The sequence below is a fragment of the Notolepis coatsorum genome (assembly GCF_963971535.1).
Source record: "Notolepis coatsorum genome assembly, chromosome: 10".
Classification (NCBI taxonomy): Eukaryota; Metazoa; Chordata; class Actinopteri; order Aulopiformes; family Paralepididae; genus Notolepis; species Notolepis coatsorum.
In genome coordinates this window covers 82,362,221-82,383,295 of record NC_140174.1, presented here as the reverse complement: position 1 = coordinate 82,383,295, position 21,075 = coordinate 82,362,221, and the positions used below count along the sequence as shown (strand labels likewise).

The 21,075-nt window shown below is 43.9% G+C and overlaps 1 protein-coding gene across 2 annotated transcripts in view; it reads left to right on the top strand.

Annotated features, from left to right (window-relative positions):
• The window catches only part of nsmaf (neutral sphingomyelinase (N-SMase) activation associated factor), a 92,548-nt gene that overhangs the window by 30,579 nt on the left and 40,894 nt on the right, over positions 1–21,075 (top strand). For both annotated transcript variants that reach the window (XM_084322792.1, XM_084322791.1), the window contains exons 13-21: positions 5,084–5,260; positions 5,890–5,969; positions 7,869–7,959; positions 11,099–11,162; positions 11,877–11,928; positions 12,350–12,470; positions 14,381–14,512; positions 16,819–16,861; positions 17,455–17,621. In XM_084322792.1, coding sequence (XP_084178918.1) covers positions 5,084–5,260; positions 5,890–5,969; positions 7,869–7,959; positions 11,099–11,162; positions 11,877–11,928; positions 12,350–12,470; positions 14,381–14,512; positions 16,819–16,861; positions 17,455–17,621 — 927 coding nt within the window. The remainder of the gene's footprint in view (positions 1–5,083; positions 5,261–5,889; positions 5,970–7,868; positions 7,960–11,098; positions 11,163–11,876; positions 11,929–12,349; positions 12,471–14,380; positions 14,513–16,818; positions 16,862–17,454; positions 17,622–21,075) is intronic.

Here is a 21,075-nt window from a genome sequence, read left to right as displayed (position 1 = left end):
CTCTTACTCCCTCACACAGCATCCCTTACTCCCTCGCACATCACCTCTACTCCCTCACACAGCACCCCATACTCCCTCACACATCACCTCTACTCCCTCACACAGCACCTCTACTCCCTCACACAGCACCCCTTACTCCCTCACACAGCACCTCTACTCCCTCACACAGCACCCCTTACTCCCTCGCACAGCACCTCTACTCCCTCACACAGCACCCCATACTCCCTCACACAGCACCTCTACTCTCTCACACAGCACCCCATACTCCCTCACACAGCACCCCATACTCCCTCACACAGCACCCCTTACTCCCTCACACATCACCCCATACTCCCTCACACATCACCTCTACTCCCTCACACAGCACCCCTTACTCCCTCACACATCACCCCATACTCCCTCACACAGCACCTCTACTCCCTCACACAGCACCCCATACTCCCTCACACAGCACCCCATACTCCCTCACACAGCACCTCTACTCCCTCACACAGCACCTCTACTCCCTCACACATCACCTCTACTCCCTCACACACCACCTCTACTCCCTCACACAGCACCCCATACTCCCTCACACAGCACCTCTACTCTCTCACACAGCACCTCTACTCCCTCACACAGCACCTCTACTCCCTCACACAGCACCTCTACTCCCTCACACACCACCTCTACTCCCTCACACAGCACCCCTTACTCCCTCACACATCACCTCTACTCCCTCACACAGCACCCCATACTCCCTCACACAGCACCCCATACTCCCTCACACAGCACCCATTACTCCCTCACACATCACCTCTACTCCCTCACACAGCACCCCTTACTCCCTCACACATCACCTCTACTCCCTCACACAGCACCCCTTACTCCCTCACACACCACCTCTACTCCCTCACACAGCACCTCTACTCCCTCACACAGCACCCCATACTCCCTCACACAGCACCCCTTACTCCCTCACACATCACCTCTACTCCCTCACACATCACCTCATACTCCCTCACACATCACCTCTACTCCCTCACACAGCACCCCATACTCCCTCACACAGCACCCTCTACTCCCTCACACAGCATCCGCTACTCCCTCACACATCACCTCTACTCCCTCACACAGCACCCCTTACTCCCTCACACATCACCTCTACTCCCTCACACAGCACCTCTACTCCCTCACACATCACCTCTACTCCCTCACACAGCACCTCTACTCTCTCACACAGCACCCCATACTCCCTCACACATCACCTCATACTCCCTCACACAGCACCTCTACTGCCTCACACACCACCTCTACTCCCTCACACAGCACCCCTTACTCCCTCACAGCACCCCATACTCCCTCACAGCACCCCATACTCCCTCACACAGCACCCCATACTCCCTCACACAGCACCCCATACTCCCTCACACAGCACCTCTACTCTCTCACACAGCACCCCATACTCCCTCACACACCACCTCTACTCTCTCACACACCACCTCTACTCCCTCACACACCACCTCTACTCTCTCACACAGCACCTCTACTCCCTCACACAGCACCTCTACTCCCTCACACAGCACCTCTACTCCCTCACACAGCACCTCTACTCCCTCACACAGCACCTCTACTCCCTCACACAGCACCTCTACTCCCTCACACACCACCTCTACTCTCTCACACAGCACCTCTACTGCCTCACACAGCACCTCTACTCGCTCACACACCACCTCTACTCCCTCACACACCACCTCTACTCCCTCACACAGCACCCCATACTCCCTCACACAGCACCCCTTACTCCCTCACACAGCACCCCATACTCCCTCACGCACCACCTCTACTCCCTCACACATCACCTCTACTCCCTCACACATCACCTCTACTCCCTCACACAGCACCCCATACTCCCTCACACAGCACCCCATACTCCCTCACACAGCACCCCTTACTCCCTCACACACCACCTCTACTCCCTCACACAGCACCTCTACTCTCTCACACAGCACCCCATACTCCCTCACACACCACCTCTACTCCCTCACACATCACCTCATACTCCCTCACACAGCACCTCTACTCCCTCACACATCACCTCATACTCCCTCACACATCACCTCATACTCCCTCACACAGCACCTCTACTCTCTCACACAGCACCCCATACTCCCTCACACACCACCTCTACTCCCTCACACATCACCTCATACTCCCTCACACAGCACCTCTACTCCCTCACACAGCACCCCTTACTCCCTCACACATCACCTCATACTCCCTCACACAGCACCTCTACTCCCTCACACACCACCTCTACTCCCTCACACATCACCTCATACTCCCTCACACAGCACCTCTACTCCCTCACACATCACCTCATACTCCCTCACACATCACCTCTACTCCCTCACACATCACCTCTACTCCCTCACACATCACCCCTTACTCCCTCACAGCACCCCATACTCCCTCACAGCACCCCATACTCCCTCACACAGCACCCCATACTCCCTCACACATCACCTCTACTCCCTCACACAGCACCCCATACTCCCTCACACAGCACCCCTTACTCCCTCACACAGCACCCCATACTCCCTCACACAGCACCCCTTACTCCCTCACACACCACCTCTACTCCCTCACACAGCACCCCATACTCCCTCACACATCACCTCTACTCCCTCACACATCACCTCTACTCCCTCACACAGCACCCCTTATTCCCTCACACAGCACCCCTTACTCCCTCACACAGCACCCCATACTCCCTCACGCACCACCTCTACTCCCTCACACATCACCTCTACTCCCTCACACAGCACCCCTTACTGCCTCACACAGCACCCCATACTCCCTCACGCACCACCTCTACTCCCTCACACAGCACCCCATACTCCCTCACACAGCACCCCATACTCCCTCACACACCACCTCTACTCCCTCACACAGCACCTCTACTCCCTCACACAGCACCCCTTACTCCCTCACACAGCACCCCATACTCCCTCACCAGTGATGCCAGTAACGCGTTACTAAGTAACACGTTATTGTAATCTGATTACTTTTCCCCGAAAATAGTAATCTAACGCGTTAATCTTTAAAAGCCAGTAATCTGATTGCAGTTACTTGTCCAAGTGGCTGTGCGTTACTATTTCGTTACTATCTCATCATAAATTCATAATGCAGGCGGAATGCAGTATTTTATTTCGTTTTCGACAGTCAAAAATACATTTTGAGCTGTTTTTCTTATTTGGGAGTGACATGGTGTGGCAGTGAAAGGGTTAAATACAAGAATGTGTCCCGCGGCGTGACTGGACCCTCTGTCTGTGAGTGACTCTGCTTTGGTCCAATCACATTCCCCATCCACAGTCTGCGAATCAGAGGCAGAGTAGGGCGGGTCTTCACAGCACGTCATGTGACATATGCGCCAATCGTGTGACAGCAGGGCTCCGTCGTCGGAGAATTCCACCCCAAAACGCTTGGCAAAATTAAAAGTGAAACCGCAAGATGACTTTTGCGGTTTCTGTTCAGACTTCCATCCCAAAACGCTTGTCTAAACGTAGCCTCAGTCACTACTTCACGTTTGTGTCAGCTAAGCCGGGTGAAAAAAACATTCATATGCGGAGGAAACAAAATACTGTCTACCGCTAAAAACAGCACATCCAATTGCATTGAAAGCATCTGGAATCACAACACTAGCCGACGCTTCGACTAGGTACAGGAGGGTTGATGGTGGCAGAGCAAAAGCTCTTATTTGCCAGATTTACAGTTAATTTACATGTTAAAGAGAGACTGATTGTATGTTTATAGAGAGACATTTATAAAAACAATTTAATAGTTACAGTTGATATAATTGAATAGTTCAGCCTGCATTTGTTAGATGTGATACACTGGTTTTGTAAAACCACTGGCTGGCTGCTCTAATGCTGTGAGCATCATAGACTGTTGCTTTACCATACTTGATGGTACAGAAGCTGAAGCACTAGTTTAACAATTTACGTTATGTGCAGAGAAACAAGTTAAAAACAATTTATGCACTTTCAATAAAGCGTTTAAAAAAAAACTGTTGGGGGAACGACGACGACTTCGTAACCTAGTTACTTTCAAAGTAACTAAATTACTCTGATAATCAAGTAATCAGTAAAGTAACGTAGATTACTTTTTAAAGGAGTAATCAGTAATCGGATTACTTTTACAAGTAATCTGTGGCATCACTGTCCCTCACACACCACCTCTACTCCCTCACACATCACCTCTACTCCCTCACACATCACCTCTACTCCCTCACACAGCACCCCTTACTCCCTCACACATCACCTCTACTCCCTCACACACCACCTCTACTCCCTCACACAGCACCCTCTACTCCCTCACACATCACCCCTTACTCCCTCACACATCACCTCTACTCCCTCACACATCACCTCTACTCCCTCACACACCACCTCTACTCCCTCACACATCACCTCTACTCCCTCACACATCACCCCTTACTCCCTCACACATCACCTCTACTCCCTCACACATCACCTCTACTCCCTCACACAGCACCCCTTACTCCCTCACACAGCACCCCTTACTCCCTCACACAGCACCCCATACTCCCTCATGCACCACCTCTACTCCCTCACACAGCACCCCATACTCCCTCACACAGCACCCCATACTCCCTCACACAGCACCTCTACTCCCTCACACATCACCTCTACTCTCTCACACAGCACCTCTACTCCCTCACACAGCACCTCTACTCTCTCACACAGCACCCCTTACTCCCTCACACAGCACCCGCTACTACCTCACACACAGTGATCCTAGTTATTATGAAGGCTTAATTGTCACTAAATGTTAATTTGATCTGAGGGCTAACGTGTGCGTGCGTGTGTGTGTGTGTGTGTGTGTGTGTGTGTGTGTGTGTGTGTGTGTGTGTGTGTGTGTGTGTGTGTGTGTGTGTGTGTGTGTGTGTGTGTGTGTGTGTGTGTGTGTGTGTGTGTGTGTGTGTGTGTGTGTGTGTGTGTGTGTGTGTGTGTGTGTGTGTGTGTGTGTGTGTGTGTGTGTGTGTGTGTGTGTGTGTGTGTGTGTGTGTGTGTGTGTGCAGAGAACCACATGACGGAGCACACTGCGGAGAGCTACATGTTACAGTGGCAGCGTGGTCATCTCAGTAACTACCAGTACCTGCTTCACCTCAACAACCTGGCTGACCGCAGCTGCAACGACCTCTCCCAGTACCCCATCTTCCCCTGGGTGGTCGCTGACTACACCAGCTCCCAGCTGGGTCGGTGAACAGATGACACACTGAACGTGAAACAGCCATGTTGGGGAGATATGACTAATTGGATTATGTAGCAAAACACCTTTTATAATAACTTTATTGGGTGCGGCTGGGTAGTGTAGAAGTCTAATGTGCTCGCCTACCACCGCAGAGACCTAGGTTCAGTTCCCGTCAGCGGTACTTCCGGGTTTGTTTAGTCGTCCCTACGAACACGATTGGCAGTGTTAAGTGTTCATGGGGCGAAGAACCTGATTACTGAAATATTATATCTCTAAAACAACATTACTGCCACACTGTGTGTACCAGGATTACCTTACATTTGACAGTATTGAGTATGTCTGTATATCTTTTTCAGTGACTTTTGATTGGACATGTCATTTCACTATGTAATCTATTCAGGGTTTTTTTGCTCGTTCTTCATGACTTGTTGTCACATTGTCTCTCAGCAGTTAAGTTATTTATAAATTTTTTACCCAGGGACAGTGCACATTAATTAACATATTCAGTGTCCACATCAATGTAAATGTGCCAGAATTGGCTAATGAACTAGTTTTCATCTGTAGTCCCTGCCTACTACCATGCATGTCTTTATGGTTTAATCCATGACACTCCACTCCTATCTCCTACTGTAGATATGACCAATGCTGCCACGTTCAGAGACCTGAGGAAGCCTGTGGGGGCGCTGAGCACAGAGCGCCTGCAGCGCCTGCTGGTGAGGCTGTAGACTCTCTTATCCTCCATACCGTTGAACTAGGGCTGTACCAAATGTCATTTTCTATTGAAGTATTCGAATGAAGCTTCGAATGTCTGTCGTCATATTTTATGACGTAATCATAAAAAAAAAAAAAAAATTATTATTATAATTTTCTTTTGATATCCTCAAACTAAGTAAAAAAAAATTATAAAGTGATTCATCTGATTAAATTAGTCTTTTTTCAAATTAAATCAACTTTATTTAATGAATATAACTCATCAGTTTCGTCAACATAAATAATCCAATAAGGGCACGGTTGGTAAGTGATGGTGACGTCTTGATGGAGCGCCAAGCGGATGCAGATAGGCTACATCATTTATGATTTATGCAACTGTGAACAAAAACCCAGAACTATTCGGTACAGCCCTAGGCTGAACACAGAGTGCCTGCTGGTGAGGAGGCTGTAGACTCTCTTTTTATCCTCCATGCCGCCCTGTAAGCAAAGCTCTGCTTCTGGAAACAAACCCTGCCTGCATGTTTTGGGGAGAAACTCTTTTGGGACATTTTGGATGAAAGCGGACACACAGATGCATCATTGGACATCGTGTGGTTACATCCAGAGATGGGTCCTGGAGGCGTCCCTTGTAATGTTATGCCTGCTGCATGTCTTGAGTGTTTTATGCAACAGTCATTTCATGTCCGCTTTGCTTGTCATCATATATATATAATTTTCTTTTCCATTTTTCTTTTATACTGTAAATGCTTTGAGTATGTGAGAAAGCACTATACAAATACAATTCTTATTTGTAATTATTCTGCTATATCTTCAATAGCTCAAAGAAGTAGCCCACCTAGAGCCTCCAAAAGACAAAGATGTCACTTTGACTAGAATCAACCAAGGTCCAGTTTCACCTCATTACTAGGGATGACCCCCGGACCCCGGTTCTAAACGGGAACCGGTACTATATTAGAAAAGACCGGAGTATTTATAAGCTCCGACGTCATCGGTACTGCTATCGGTACTCGAGAAATTATGGAGTTTTTTTTGAGGAATTTAAACGTCGCAAACTAATCTTGTTGGCCGTTTTCTATATCTCTCCTCCCTCGGTCTCTCTCTGCCTGCGCGAGGAGCGGGCTGTGCTGTGCTCACACACACACACACACACACACACACACACACACACACACACACACACACACACACACACACACGGGTGCTGTTGTAGGCTACAGAGTACAGACGGCTCTGCTCTCATCATGGCGGACAGAACGAAACGTTCAAAAGTCTGGGTCTATTTTACTAAAGTCGATGCGGACAACGCTCGTTGCCACAAGTGCAACAAGACATTTGCCAGTAATGTATAAGCGCTGGTACTTGTCAATGTGGCTGGCGGGGAGCTAACGTTATTAGCCTGAGCTCCGAGTAGAATAATGGCTGACAATCCGGAAGTAAATAAACAAACGAGAGCTTCCGATTGGTGGTAAGAAGAAGAGGTGGGTGCAAGCGGTGTGACGTAATTGGCAGATCGACTGTCAATCAAAATAGTATTGTATGACTCCAACTTTTTTATCTTACATTTGTTGTTAATTATAAAAAGTCTATAATTCAGACACATTTAAAACATTGCTGCTGCTGTTGCTGCTGAAGAAATAATATTTATTTATATTTATATAGTTATATAAAAGAATAATAAAGCAATGTTGATTCTGTTCTTAATTAATTGTTTTTTTTTCTTGCAAAATAATCAAAAAGAACCGATAACCGTTAAGCAGTATCGATAAGAGTAGTGGTATCGATAAAATCCTAACGATACCCATCCCTACTCATTACACTGTCAATATGAGGACACTGCAGAAATCATTTAACATTTTCAGTTATATATATATGTAATGTAATTTTTATTTTCTCTCACACAGGCTCGCTTCAGAGACATGCCTGAACCTCGTTTCATGTACGGCAGTCACTACTCCTCTCCAGGATATGTCCTGTTTTACCTGGTCAGAGTAGGTATGTATCTACAGTATATATCTGTTTTACCTGGTCAGAGTAGGTATGTATCTACAGTATATATCTGTTTTACCTGGTCAGAGTGAGTATGTACAGTATCTACAGTCTGTATATATATGTTTTACCTGGTCAGAGTGAGTATGTATCTATAGTATGTATGTATCTGTTTTACCTAGGGATGCTCGATATTGGCTTTTTTACCGATACCGATATACCGATATTGTCCAACTCTTAATTTCCGATACCGATATCAACCGATACCGATATATGCAGGGTTTCCCCCCCCCCCCCCCCCCCCCCCCCCAAAATTAACACAACATTATGCATACTTTTGACAATAAATAAAATCAGAATTTGTTCTTACTTGCTTGCCTGGGTAAATAAAGGTTATAGAAACGTAAAAAAATTTAAATATTTGAAAACCGATACCGATATTTTCCGATATCACATTTTAATGCCGATATCGGCCGATAATATCAGACATCCCTAGTTTTACCTGGTCAGTCGGTATGTACTGTATCTGCAGTATGCATGTATCTGTTTTACCTGGTCAGAGTGAGTATGTATATATCTGTTTTACCTGGTAGGTATGTATCTATAGTATGTAGGTATGTATCTATTCTATAATACCGGTATGTATGTATCTGTTTTACCTGGTCAGAGTAGGTATGTATCCATAGTGTGTGGGGTCATGGGGTCAGAGGTAGAGGTTTGAAATGTTCTAGCTGAGATCCTCAACCCCCCTTTCGAGAAATGTTTTGTTTATAATATAAACAACAAAAGTCTGAAAAATATATGAAGATGAAATCTTGTTCATATATCTGAGCAGAATTGAAAGATAACAGTGTTTCTAGCCTTTAACACTTTGAGTGCCAGCGAGGAGATTTCTCGTTAGTTCATGCCGACCGTTGAGTGCCAACGACGAGAGATCTGTTTTTTTATTTTTTTATTAGTGATTTCCATTCATATTTCATCAATCTAGCCTCACGTTACCACTGCAAACTCTCTCTGAGCTCCATTGGGAAAATACCGCCCCCTATCGTCTCTCCCTGTGGTACTGCACCCCTTTGGATTGGACTGAAAACGCATGGGGGGAAAGAAATCCTGCTTCCACATTTTACTTCTCAGGCATGTAACTCGAGCCGATCGGATTCATTGTGGACCATCAGAACAGCGTGGAATCTGTGTTTCGACCACCCAGTGTTGGATCAATAAACGCGATAGATATTTGGAATGGCGATCAGGAATTGGAATAATCTTTTTGGAGAACATCTGATCTGAGGTAAGGAATCTATTTGACCAGTCTTAGGATAATCAGAGCTTTTTTCACAGAGATATCAACGTGGGCCCTGTGTGTGTGTGTGTGTGTGTGTGCTGATCAGGAAATGGATACTCGATTTTTCAGCCCGCTTCTATAGCGTGCATAAGTACACATATACTATCGATAATCTAGCGTTTATTTGAAAACGATTCATAAATAGGCCGAAAAATTACAACGTTTTTTGTGTATTCCAGTAAAGGGCGTTTATCACAGAATCTTTATATTTTCCTAAAACTTTCAAAAAACTAGTTTTTCAAAATGGTATAAAACGGAAATGAACCGATTAAAAAAAATAAAAATAAACAATCCGTTTCGACAATGTTGACTGCAAACAAGTCATTGATAAGCGACGGCTATATTATACACATAGCCATAATTTAAGATATAGTTAATTAATGCGTTCGCAAATATGAGAGCTCTATCATTGAAGTGGGTGTTGGCATTCAACAGGGTTCCGGGGCACCGGACCCGTGGCACGGAAAGTGTTAATAATTTCTCTCACTCGTCACCTGCTGCTCCGTGACTGGCCTCCGCGTTGTGTCATTTTACTTGGATATCTCATTAGCTGTCTCACACTGTATCAACCCCTGTTGGTACATCCGTAGTCAGAAGAAACAACACTGCAACGTGATCTCTTTCCTGATGTTTATTTTCATAAACATAGCTTCGTACGAGATGTAACCCATTCTGTAATGTCCTTGAACAGTCCTTGAGGAAAAACTAAATTCATTATTCTCCACCGTCTCTTCTCTCATTAGTCCAATGGTTCTGAGGCCTCGTCGTAGCCAACAACCATTCCCTGTTAGCCGAAGCTAGCGATGATGTGGCACAATTTCAAAGTCTCTGATCAGTGCGTCTGCTCGATTCCACGCCGTGTCTTAATCTAACTTACCCCGAAAGGACCTCACCCCTCATAACGTTCTCCCCCTAGCAACGGGCCCTGCCCCCTCTTCTCGTTACTACGTGACACGCTACCATGGCAACGGCTGGTCACCTTTAACACACTAAACGTCTGTTTCTATCGATGTCAAACTCTCCCCGTAGCTCTGACCAAACCTGCCTCCACCAGTGCTTATCAGTGTTTATGTTAACAAGCTGCCGACGACCTCGGAGCCCATGGCTCTATTAGAACTGGCTTCCCAGTCTAACTTGAAAACACACACCACTAAGTACTGTCCTCCTCATCTGAGATCTAATACCCACAGATATATACATTATATACACATTGAAAAACATAGATTCCTTCAGAATGGACAAGTAATACTGACCCATTGAATAAATTGAATTGAATGAAACAAGGCAGGTCGTTTCTAGTTCCTACACAAAATAATGCTGCTTTTAAAGGGGAACTATCTTATAAATGGCCTTTTTGAGTGTTTAGCATTGTTTCCTAGCTATGTGAACTTATATTAATATGATCTATGTCTCTAATTCTCATATTGGCGCATTCTTCCAATTCTCCTCTCACAATATTCACCCTCACTGGACTGAGTCATCTGAAAATGTGCTGATTTGTGATGTCAGAGAGACACAGCTGCATGATAATGTGGCTGTGTGGCATCAGGCTCATGATGAGCTGCACACAGTGGTTGGAGCCCAGGCTCAAAACGGCTTAAGATCTTGAGGTAGAAAAATGCTGTTTTTGAGGACTTGATTAGAAATACAAAACAATGAAAAAAAAAAATTATAATTACAGAGGTGTTCCATAGACTCACAGGAATTGTGTAAAAGTGCCCAAATAGTGAAAGAAATAGTAAAATAGTTCCCCTTTAAATGATTTCTCTAACAACATGTTTCTCATCATCTAATCCCCTGCAGCTCCAGAACACATGCTGTGTCTCCAGAACGGCCGCTATGACCACGCAGATCGGATGTTTAACAGGTGACTTGTTGCTGTTTGTTCCTTCCATGGTTTATCTATTAACCCTTTCACTGCCACACGACAGAAGGTTAACCCTTTACTATCACACAACCGACCGTAAGCCACAGTGAAAGGGTTAACCGTTTTGGTAGTGTGGCAGTGAAAGGGTTAAATCATTACGCTAATATTGATCACACAAATATACTGCCAAGTACACGTCTCTAACATGTCTATAACACGTCTAGCCACAAATGGCAGGATAGCTTTCATTACAGACCACGAGCGCAATTCACACTGCTTTTCACTACGTTTGGGATATTAATGTTGCACTATGATGTATGGCTTTGAATATGGAGAGAGTCTTATAATTTCAGAATAAAAAGGAGCTCGGTCTGACATGTAGTATTGGACATGTTGATTCACTGAACAGTTGAATGAATGGACAGTATGTAACTATGTTGCAGCTAGACACAGTATGTAACAGTATGTTGCAGCTAGACAGACCGTATGTAACAGCTAGACATGAGTTTGAAATGAAATCGGGATGCAGTGGAGTAAAAAGAATGAAGACAATTATTGAATTCACTTCTTGAAATTGTATTCTTCAAGAATCTATTCTTATGCCCATAAATTATGTGTAAAATTCCATATAGGCACTTTCTAAAGATTGAAAATCTGATAAAATGTTAACCTACACCTATTCGTATTCATGGATCCAAATGTGTTTGTTTACAGTATCTGTGAAACGTGGAGAAACTGCTTAGAAGGTGCAACTGACTTCAAAGAGGTAGAGATCAATATACACTTCAGCTCTTCCATGTGTTGACACATCTTTCCTTGGACCTTGGATTTACCTCCACCACATCCTTGTGTTTCAGTTGATTCACCTCCACCACATCCTTGTGTTTCAGTTGATTTACCTCCACCACATCCTTGTGTTTCAGTTGATTTACCTCCACCACATCCTTGTGTTTCAGTTGATTTACCTCCACCACATCCTTGTGTTTCAGTTGATTTACCTCCACCACATCCTTGTGTTTCAGTTGATTTACCTCCACCACATCCTTTTGTTTCAGTTGATTTACCTCCACCACATCCTTGTGTTTCAGTTGATTTACCTCCACCACATCCTTGTGTTTCAGTTGATTTACCTCCACCACATCCCTGTGTTTCAGTTGATTTACCTCCACCACATCCTTGTGTTTCAGTTGATTCCAGAGTTTTATGGAAGTGACTGTGGCTTCCTGGACAACAGATTGAGTCTTGACTTGGGGAGGCGGCAGAATGGAAGCTTGGTTTGTGATGTCATTCTCCCACCATGGGCCTCAGGTATTTGCAGCCTTCACAGCTGGCACTAGAGTTGCAAAGGGGTGGACACTTTGCAGGCAACTTCTGGATATTTTCCATGGAAAGTTAAGCTAGGGAAATTAGGACATTTTGGACAATTTCAATACAAATCTCATCTTCAACCCTTCCATCACCTGGGGCGACAGTGGCTCAGGAGGTAGAGCAGTCGTCTGGTAGTCGGAAGGTTCCCGGTTCAATTCCCGCTCCTCCCGGGCAGCATGTCGAAGTGTCCTTGAGCAAGACACTTAACCCCTAATTGCTCCCGATGAGCAGGTTGGCTCCTTGCATGGTTGCCTCCGCCATCGGTGTGTGTGAGTGAATGGATAAAATGTGAGGAACAAATTGTAAAGCGCTTTGGATAAAAGCGCTATATAAATGCAGCCATTTTAATGCAGCAATTTATCTGTTCAGATCACTCCTGTATCACCTGTTCAGATCACTCCTGTATCACCTGTACAGATCACTCTTGTATCACCTGTACAGATCACTCTTATATCACCTGTACAGATCACTCTTCTATCACCCTTCTATCACCTGTACAGATCACTCTTCTATCACCCTTCTATCACCTGTACCGATCACTCTTCTATCACCCTTCTATCACCTGTACAGATCACTCCTGTATCACCTGCACACAATAAAGTTAAACATACAATTTAGACAAACAATGCAGATTAATCTTGTACATAATCTCACACATATTGCAAAACTCAACCATTTTGCACACATTCACTTAGTCTGACAGTAATTGAGAGTTTAATTGAGTTTGAATAATGTCCTCCAGTGATGTCATCAGAGAACACTGAACCCTTTTGTTGTGTTAATTACAGCTCCATGAAATGATGTTGAGTAGCGACAGGGATTGCTATTTTTCATGTCCATCATTTCATTGAGCTTTAATTAAAACAACACAAGGATTCAGTGATCTCTGATGACATCACTGGGGGACATTATTCAAACTCAATTAAACTCGTAATTACTGTCAGACTAAATTAATGTGTGCAAAACAGTTTTGGGTTTGGGATGTGTGAGATTATGTGCTAAATAAATAGGATTTGTTTTTTGGTGAAGTGACTCTTTAAATTTCAACTAGTAATAAAGTAAATGTATTTTAGTCTGCTTAGTGCTTATGATCTGATACAAGGTTTATGTTTCTACCTGCATATGACATGATAAATACAGTCTGTGAAAATAACCCTAATATTTCCATTGTATTCCTGTTAATATCTGTTAATATAATTAATTCCCATGGAAAGTTCCGACCTTTGAATATTCCCCGACATTTTCCAACCCTAGCGGGCGCACAAGTCGATTTTATTTCAATAAACTGCTCCAACACCATGTCCCCTGACTGCTGAGATACCAGGGTTTATTAAAGATTTATTTTTTTTGGCGTTTTATCGCTTTATTACTACTGGGCAGTCCAGTAGGGAGAGACAGAGGAGAAATGGGAGACAGAGTGGGGGGAAGACATTCGGGAAATAACGACGGATTCGGGAATCGAACCCGGGTCGCCCGTGTCGCGGCTGAGTGCGCTATGTGGTTCGCCACTGGGGCGCCCCTAGATACCAGGGTTTATTTAAATTGTTTTGTCTGCTATAAACCAAGCTACATTCACCAGCAACACACAGGATCTTTGTCATATCCTCTTTGATAACAGAAGTGGATAAACTTTAGCATAGCTCTAACCGCAACTAGCACTGCTAACATCAGTGAATGTCTGCTAGTCAATATTTAGGCTACACATGTTGACTTGTGGCACAAACCATACAGTGCAAAGAATCAAAGCTCCTATATGGATGTCAAAGGGGTTTGGCAGCTAGGTCCATTATTTAATGTTGCCGGCTTTACACATCTATGCATACATTGATTGGCCGATTGTTTCATTTCAGATCCTAGTGACTTTCTTCAGAAAAACAAGCTGGCGCTGGAGAGCCAGTATGTGTCTGAACACCTTCATGACTGGATTGATCTGGTGTTTGGCTTCAAGCAAAGAGGAAGTGAGGCGGTGGCCGCCCACAATGGTGAGGCATCAGAAGTCTTATAGTCCTTTCATTTAAGTTGCATGGTGACATGCATTATAAATGTCATTTTTCAGTCTCTAGCATTGTATTATAGTAATAGAAGTTAGTATCAATGTGTTTTTGTGTCTAAATACCATATTGGCGGATTGCTCTCATTCAGCTCAGACCATTTCCTGCTCGATTTAATTAGGTCGTTCTGATTTGAGGCGCATGCTGACGTCAGTTGGCGCTGGGTAAGCGGACATTGATCCGATTGGCTCTGTGGTTGCCAATGCCCTACCACAACCTAGGCAGCCCACACAGCGATAGCAGAGCGAGTGGAAACCACTTCCTCAAACTGCGAGGCAGATAGTGAAACCCGACACCTAGACTGCACTTTGCGAGGGAGGGAGAGGGAGAGGGAGAGGGAGAGGGAGAGGGAGAGGGAGAGGGAGAGGGAGAGGGAGAGAGAGAGGGAGAGAGAGGGAGAGAGAGAGGGAGAGAGGGAGAGGGAGAGGGAGAGGGAGAGAGAGGGAGAGGGAGAGGGAGAGGGAGAGGGAGAGAGAGAGAGAGAGAGAGAGAGAGAGAGAGAGAGAGAGAGAGAGTTTACACAGCGTTTCATTCTCAGTCCCGCTGAGTCCGGGCTCTCTCTTTCCCTCTCCCCCCTCTCTCTCTATCCCACCCCATCTCTCTCTTTCCCTCTCCCCCCTCTCTCTCTATCCCACCCCTCTCTCTCTCTCTCTCTCTCTCTCCCACCCCCTCTCTCTCTCTCTCTCTCTCTCTCTGTGGCTGAGGTTACACCTTTCGTATCATCTTCGTATTGTTTTCTTATACGCATCGCCGCGTATCGCCGCGACGTCATGCGCCTCGAGTCACACTTTCGTTTTTTTTTCGTTTTTGTCACCAGAGCACACTGATGTAGTACACTGCCAAAGCAGTAGGTGGCAGTAGGTGGCAAACATGAAGGCAATTTCAACCAATCAGAACGAATGTGCCAATACACTTCCTGGAAGCTCCAGCAAAATGTCAATAAGGCAGGCGCCTATGCCGCGCCACCATCTTGCTCAATGCAGCAATTCTTTTTTCAGCAAAGCCTAATAAAAGTGCAATAAACAAAACGGATACATTCACTGTGTGTTCTGCCTGTCATTTGTTGATGAAACAAAACTAACATCAACACAAGTGACCACCAAGAGCGGATAGTTTGGGCTAAAAAACGATCGGTAGCATTGTAGCATTGTTAGCTGCATGCTAACGTCAATGGAGTATGCCATTATAACAATATAGCATTGTGGCTAGAAGCTAACGTTAGCTCACGCTACTTAGCCAGCATCAAAACTGATGATATCGCGAGCTATCAGTAGTTAGATAACATTAGAGACAACGCTGTGTGTATTAAACAAAGGTGAATAGATGACTGGGCCATTTTGTTTAATGCTTCTTAAGTTGAAAGAGGAACTCTGAGCTAACAGGGTCTGAATCCTGATAGCTCACGTTAGCCAGCTGCTCATGCCATCGGTAATGCTAGCAGAATGAATGGATGTAAACTTTATTTAACATATTGCATATGGGTACAATACAATACGGCTCAATACAAACAATTGTTAAGGGAATGCAGACTGTTGTAGCTTGGACTGGGGTCCTTATAACAATAACTTGACAACACATGGTAGCTGAAGCTATTTGGGACACGGAGCTCTGTCCCAAACACACACACACACACACACTCTGCTGTCACCGGAAGGGCACGCAGATGGTATCTACTGCGCATGGGCGTTTTTGCAACAACGGCTAGCGTGCTGACTACACGCTGTTTGTCGACTCGTTTTTTTGCGTATCTCCAAACGCAAACACAATTTTGCGTTTCAGCCGTATCCACAAAAAAACGCCAAAAAACGCGTTTCTGTGTAGATAGGACATGAAACGTCGTCAAAAACGTATAAAAAAACGCCAGGAATACACTAGTCTAACCATAGCCTGTGTCTACCAGTCGCAGACTCTGTGGATGACAGCCACTGAAAGTGCTTATGGGCGGAGCCCAGCCAATATCAGGCTGAAATCTTGAGGCTGGAAAATGATGCTTTTGAGTACTCCATTAGAAATATAAAACAATGATTTCTTTTTAATAAACCTTACAGATGTCTTCCATAGACTCACAGGAATTGTGTAAAGTTGCCCAAATAGTGCTAGGAATAGCAATGCAGGTCCCCTTTAAGTTGCATGGTATTATGTAAAATGTGTATGCCTGTGTGTCAGGTTTTGACACCCTCAGTAACCTTGTTGTGATAATCTCCTGTGTGTCTGTCTCTCTGTCTGTTTCTGTACAGTGTTTCACCCATTGACCTATGAGGGTAGCATCGATTGTGACAGGTATGAGGGAGGAACATTCCAAACACTCACCTTACCACTCACTTTATTCACTTTAGACACTTTAACACATTTTATATTTATCTATTATTATTATTATAATATATCTTTTTGATAATTCTTTTGGCATTGTATTGCTTTATTGGACAGACCCGGCAGAGAGGAAGGATAGGAGAAGATATGGGGGGAGGACATTTGGCAAAGGTCGCCGGGTCCAGGAGTCGAACCCGGGATGGCCGCGTTGCACTGCAGTGCGTTACGTGGTGCGCCACTCTGGCGCCCTATATTTATCTATTATTAAAGACATTTGCACTACACTCATACCTCATTTGCACCCTACCCTAAGTTTTGTACCTCACTGTTACTCATTTTACTCTGTATTGTATATATATTGACATTGACTTTACTTACTTTTTACTTACTTCTTAATAACTTTTTTTTTTACTTTTTACTGTATGTAGCACACTCTCAGAGGCTCATACAGAAACAAGCATTTCATCATAAAGTATTCTGTATTTTGTTGTGACAAATAATAAACAAACTTGAAACTTGATTCAGTCGTTGCTGTTCTAACTGTGTTCTCTGTCCCCGAGAAGCATCGAGGACCCGGACCAGAGGATCGCCATGCTGACTCAGATTCTGGAGTTCGGCCAGACTCCCAAACAGCTGTTCACTGGCCCTCACCCTCAGAGGATCACGCCCCGCTTCCAGAGCATCACGCGGAGCCCCAGCATCACCTCCCCGCTCGGCCAACTGTCTCCAGGTAACGCACGCCTTACACATCCAATGTAGGATATTACTTTTATGTTGAGAAGAAATTGCACAGAATAGTCATTGCACAAACTTTGTTTTGAGGAAGTATCAATCAATCAATCAATCAAATCCTTTATTTAAGGCGAGACAGCACCCCCAAAATTGCCTTTTTGCTTTTTTTCGACGATATTGAGATTTTGTTATATTTTGCTTCCTAAACATGTCTTCTATGAAACTAGTGACAATAAAATGTCAACACACATTTAGTTGTTCATTTGACTTCATTTAGCCTGATTGCATCCATAAATGTGCACATATTTAACACATCCGCCGCCATAAACGGCGTACGACGTGTTTGATGTCCATGCTAATTCTGCCAAACCACGCTGTACGGCGTTATTGAGATCATATTTCATTTTTTCGCCATGGTATTCATAATTCCGCCACCCAGCCTCTGCTGATACAGTGGGAGCCTGCACAACAGAGCAACGCTTCAATACCGCCGCCTGGTGGATGATCGGGCGAGTTACAACCGGAAATGGATCTGGTGATCTCAGTGCATCTGGGAAATCCGTCCGGCAGTCACATATCGTTGCGGGACTCTAGACACACATCCGTGTATATTAGGGATGCACCGATATGAAAATTGGCCACCGATACCGATTGTTCAACTAACACTATCGGCCGATACCGATACCGATACCGATATTTGTATATTTGTATATAAGTATTTGTAATTTTTTTTAATTTTTTTTTAATTTTCTTTTAATTTTTTCTTTTTTTTAATGAAACTACTGTATATTTGTATGTGTATGTTTGTATTTGTAGGCCTCTTTACTTACTTAAAAAAAGGAAACATCAAGAAATATGTTTATGGTATCACTATCTCTCTCCCAGTATCGTCTGGCGGCCTGCAGAGGGATACTATTTTCTCAACCAGAGCTTTCAACCAATGCAATGGAACCATTCTGGCGGCCTGCAGCGGGATACTATTCTCTCAACCAGAGCTTTCAACCAATGCAATGGAACCATTTTGATTGACAGTCGATTCGGCCAATTACGCCACACCGCTAGCACCCACCTCCTGCTGTCCTTACCACCAAGCGTTTATTCATTTTCTACTTTCGGGCATGCCGCCATTGTTCTGTTTGCGAGAGCGAATACGTTAGCTGCCCGGCCCGCCGACCAGCGCTCCACAGCATGACCAAATGAGACATAATGATTTTACTGCAACAAATGTTATAATAAAACAAAGCCTTTCTATACATTTGTCTGGTTGAAAACTTTATTAACAGATTGCAGAATGGGTAGTTTGGTACGGAATGAGCAACGGAATGGAACTCAGCTATGAACGGACTAACGGAGTAATGCCTTGTTTACTGCTATCTTCGGGTAAATAATATGCTTGTTATTGAACGTGTAACACTAACTATATAACGTTAATGCCACAAAACAAATGTTTGTGTCATTTTAACAGCAGATACTTTCTTAAATGCCATCTTCCCGAGAGAGGGTGTTGACGGGGAGTTGTGTTATTAATAGCATTGAACAGCTAACCGAAAGCTAGCGTTAACTATTGTTAAAGGTTTAGCCATAACGTTACCTTGGCTAAAGTTTGGGCTATTCATAATCCAGCAATAATGGCTGCAGACCTGCAAGCAAAGTACAGCAAGTTGGCAAAGGAGTATTCCAACGCAAATCACATTTTCACCAGTAACGTTAGTCTTGCATCTCCCGGTAGCTAATGAACGGACTCGGAGTAATGCCTTGCTGCTATGGGTAATAATAATATGCTGATGTTATTGTCCGTGTAACACTAACTATATAACGTTAATGCCACAAAACGAATGCCTTGTTAATCATAAAGTAACTTTGATGCAGTAGCTTGTGTGTGGGGGACGGCGGGCGTTGTGCAGGTAGGTCGCGAGTGAACTTCTTTTTTTTTTGCCTTTTGACGCTACAAAAATTGATGGTTATTTATCGGCGACTGCTATCGGCACATTTGAGCTTATCGGCCGATAGGCCGATAGCAGTCAACAAGGCACTTATCGGCCGATACCGATACCCGACCGATATATCGGTGCACCCCTAGTGTATATGGATCGCTGCTAGGGATGCTCGATATTGGCTTTTTTACCTATACCGATATTGTCCAACTCTTAATTTCCGATACCGATATCAACCGATATCAACCGATACGGATATATGCAGGGTTTCCCCCCCAAAAAATGGAATAATTTCAGATAATTAACATTACATATCTCTTGTTGTGGAACATTATGCATACTTTTGACAATAAATAAAATCTGAATTTGTTCTTACTTGCTTGCCTGGGTAAATAAAGGTTATAGAAATGTAAAGAAAAAATAAAGAAACATTTTTAAACCGATACCGATATTTTCCGATATCACATTTTAATGCCGATATCGGCCGATAATATCGGTAGGCCGATAATATCGGACATCCCTAATTCGCTGCCATAACTCAATAATCGATATGATTTGGGCGTTTATTGCACCATACAAACCGGAAATGGATCTAGTCGATCGACGTCAAATAAGTGGGATATTTTTCCTCCAGTCTCATCGGCGAACGGTAAGAGGACAGTAACGTTATTTTCAAGGCGATTCTACATTTCTTTATTTACAAACCATCTGATCAATAAATCAACCCATACTACATAAAGCATTTACTGACGATCACGGAATTATAAACGACCCCCCCCCCCCCCCCCCCCGTTCATCCGCGCATGATGAGTCATAACGTTTAAGATCGTATACAGTTGAATTTTTTAATATAGCGTGTATCGGCAATAAACGGCAATCGATAATCTATATATGCGTTTAGGCCTATAACTAGCATTCTAGGAATTACTGCAGAAAACGATAAAAACACTTATATTCTAGACAGTATTTTCGTATGAATGTTTGAATGAAAAAGTATAACGTTCCTACATCCTGAACGATAGATAATCGATGTTGAATGGGCCATAGTAATGTCAATTTAGCAATACAATTTAAAAAGTTATAGCCCTGCAAAGAAGGTGAACATCTCCATAGGCGTGGTGGCAGAGATGGGCATGAGAGGGGCAAACTGCGTGGCAGTTAATGTGTTAATGGGGAAGTGCCTCATTTGCATATATAAACATAAAATTCAGGAAACTTGCAATATATTTTTTCTTAGTTTATATGTACATAACAAACTGGGAAAGTTTCATAGTGATATCTATTCAATAATTGTTTTGCCTATTAGGGGGTACTACACTTACTACACTGTTACTACACTGTTTGTAGCCTGTGTGTAGTTCTGTTCAGTTCAATAACATCATTATTATTATTATTATTATTATTCAGTTATCAGGCATGTGGTTAGGTTGTCTATTACTAATGGTTTGATTGGGTGTTGTGTTTGTAAATAGCTGTTTAAAAAAAATATTATGGCATTTTACAATACAAAACTTTTAG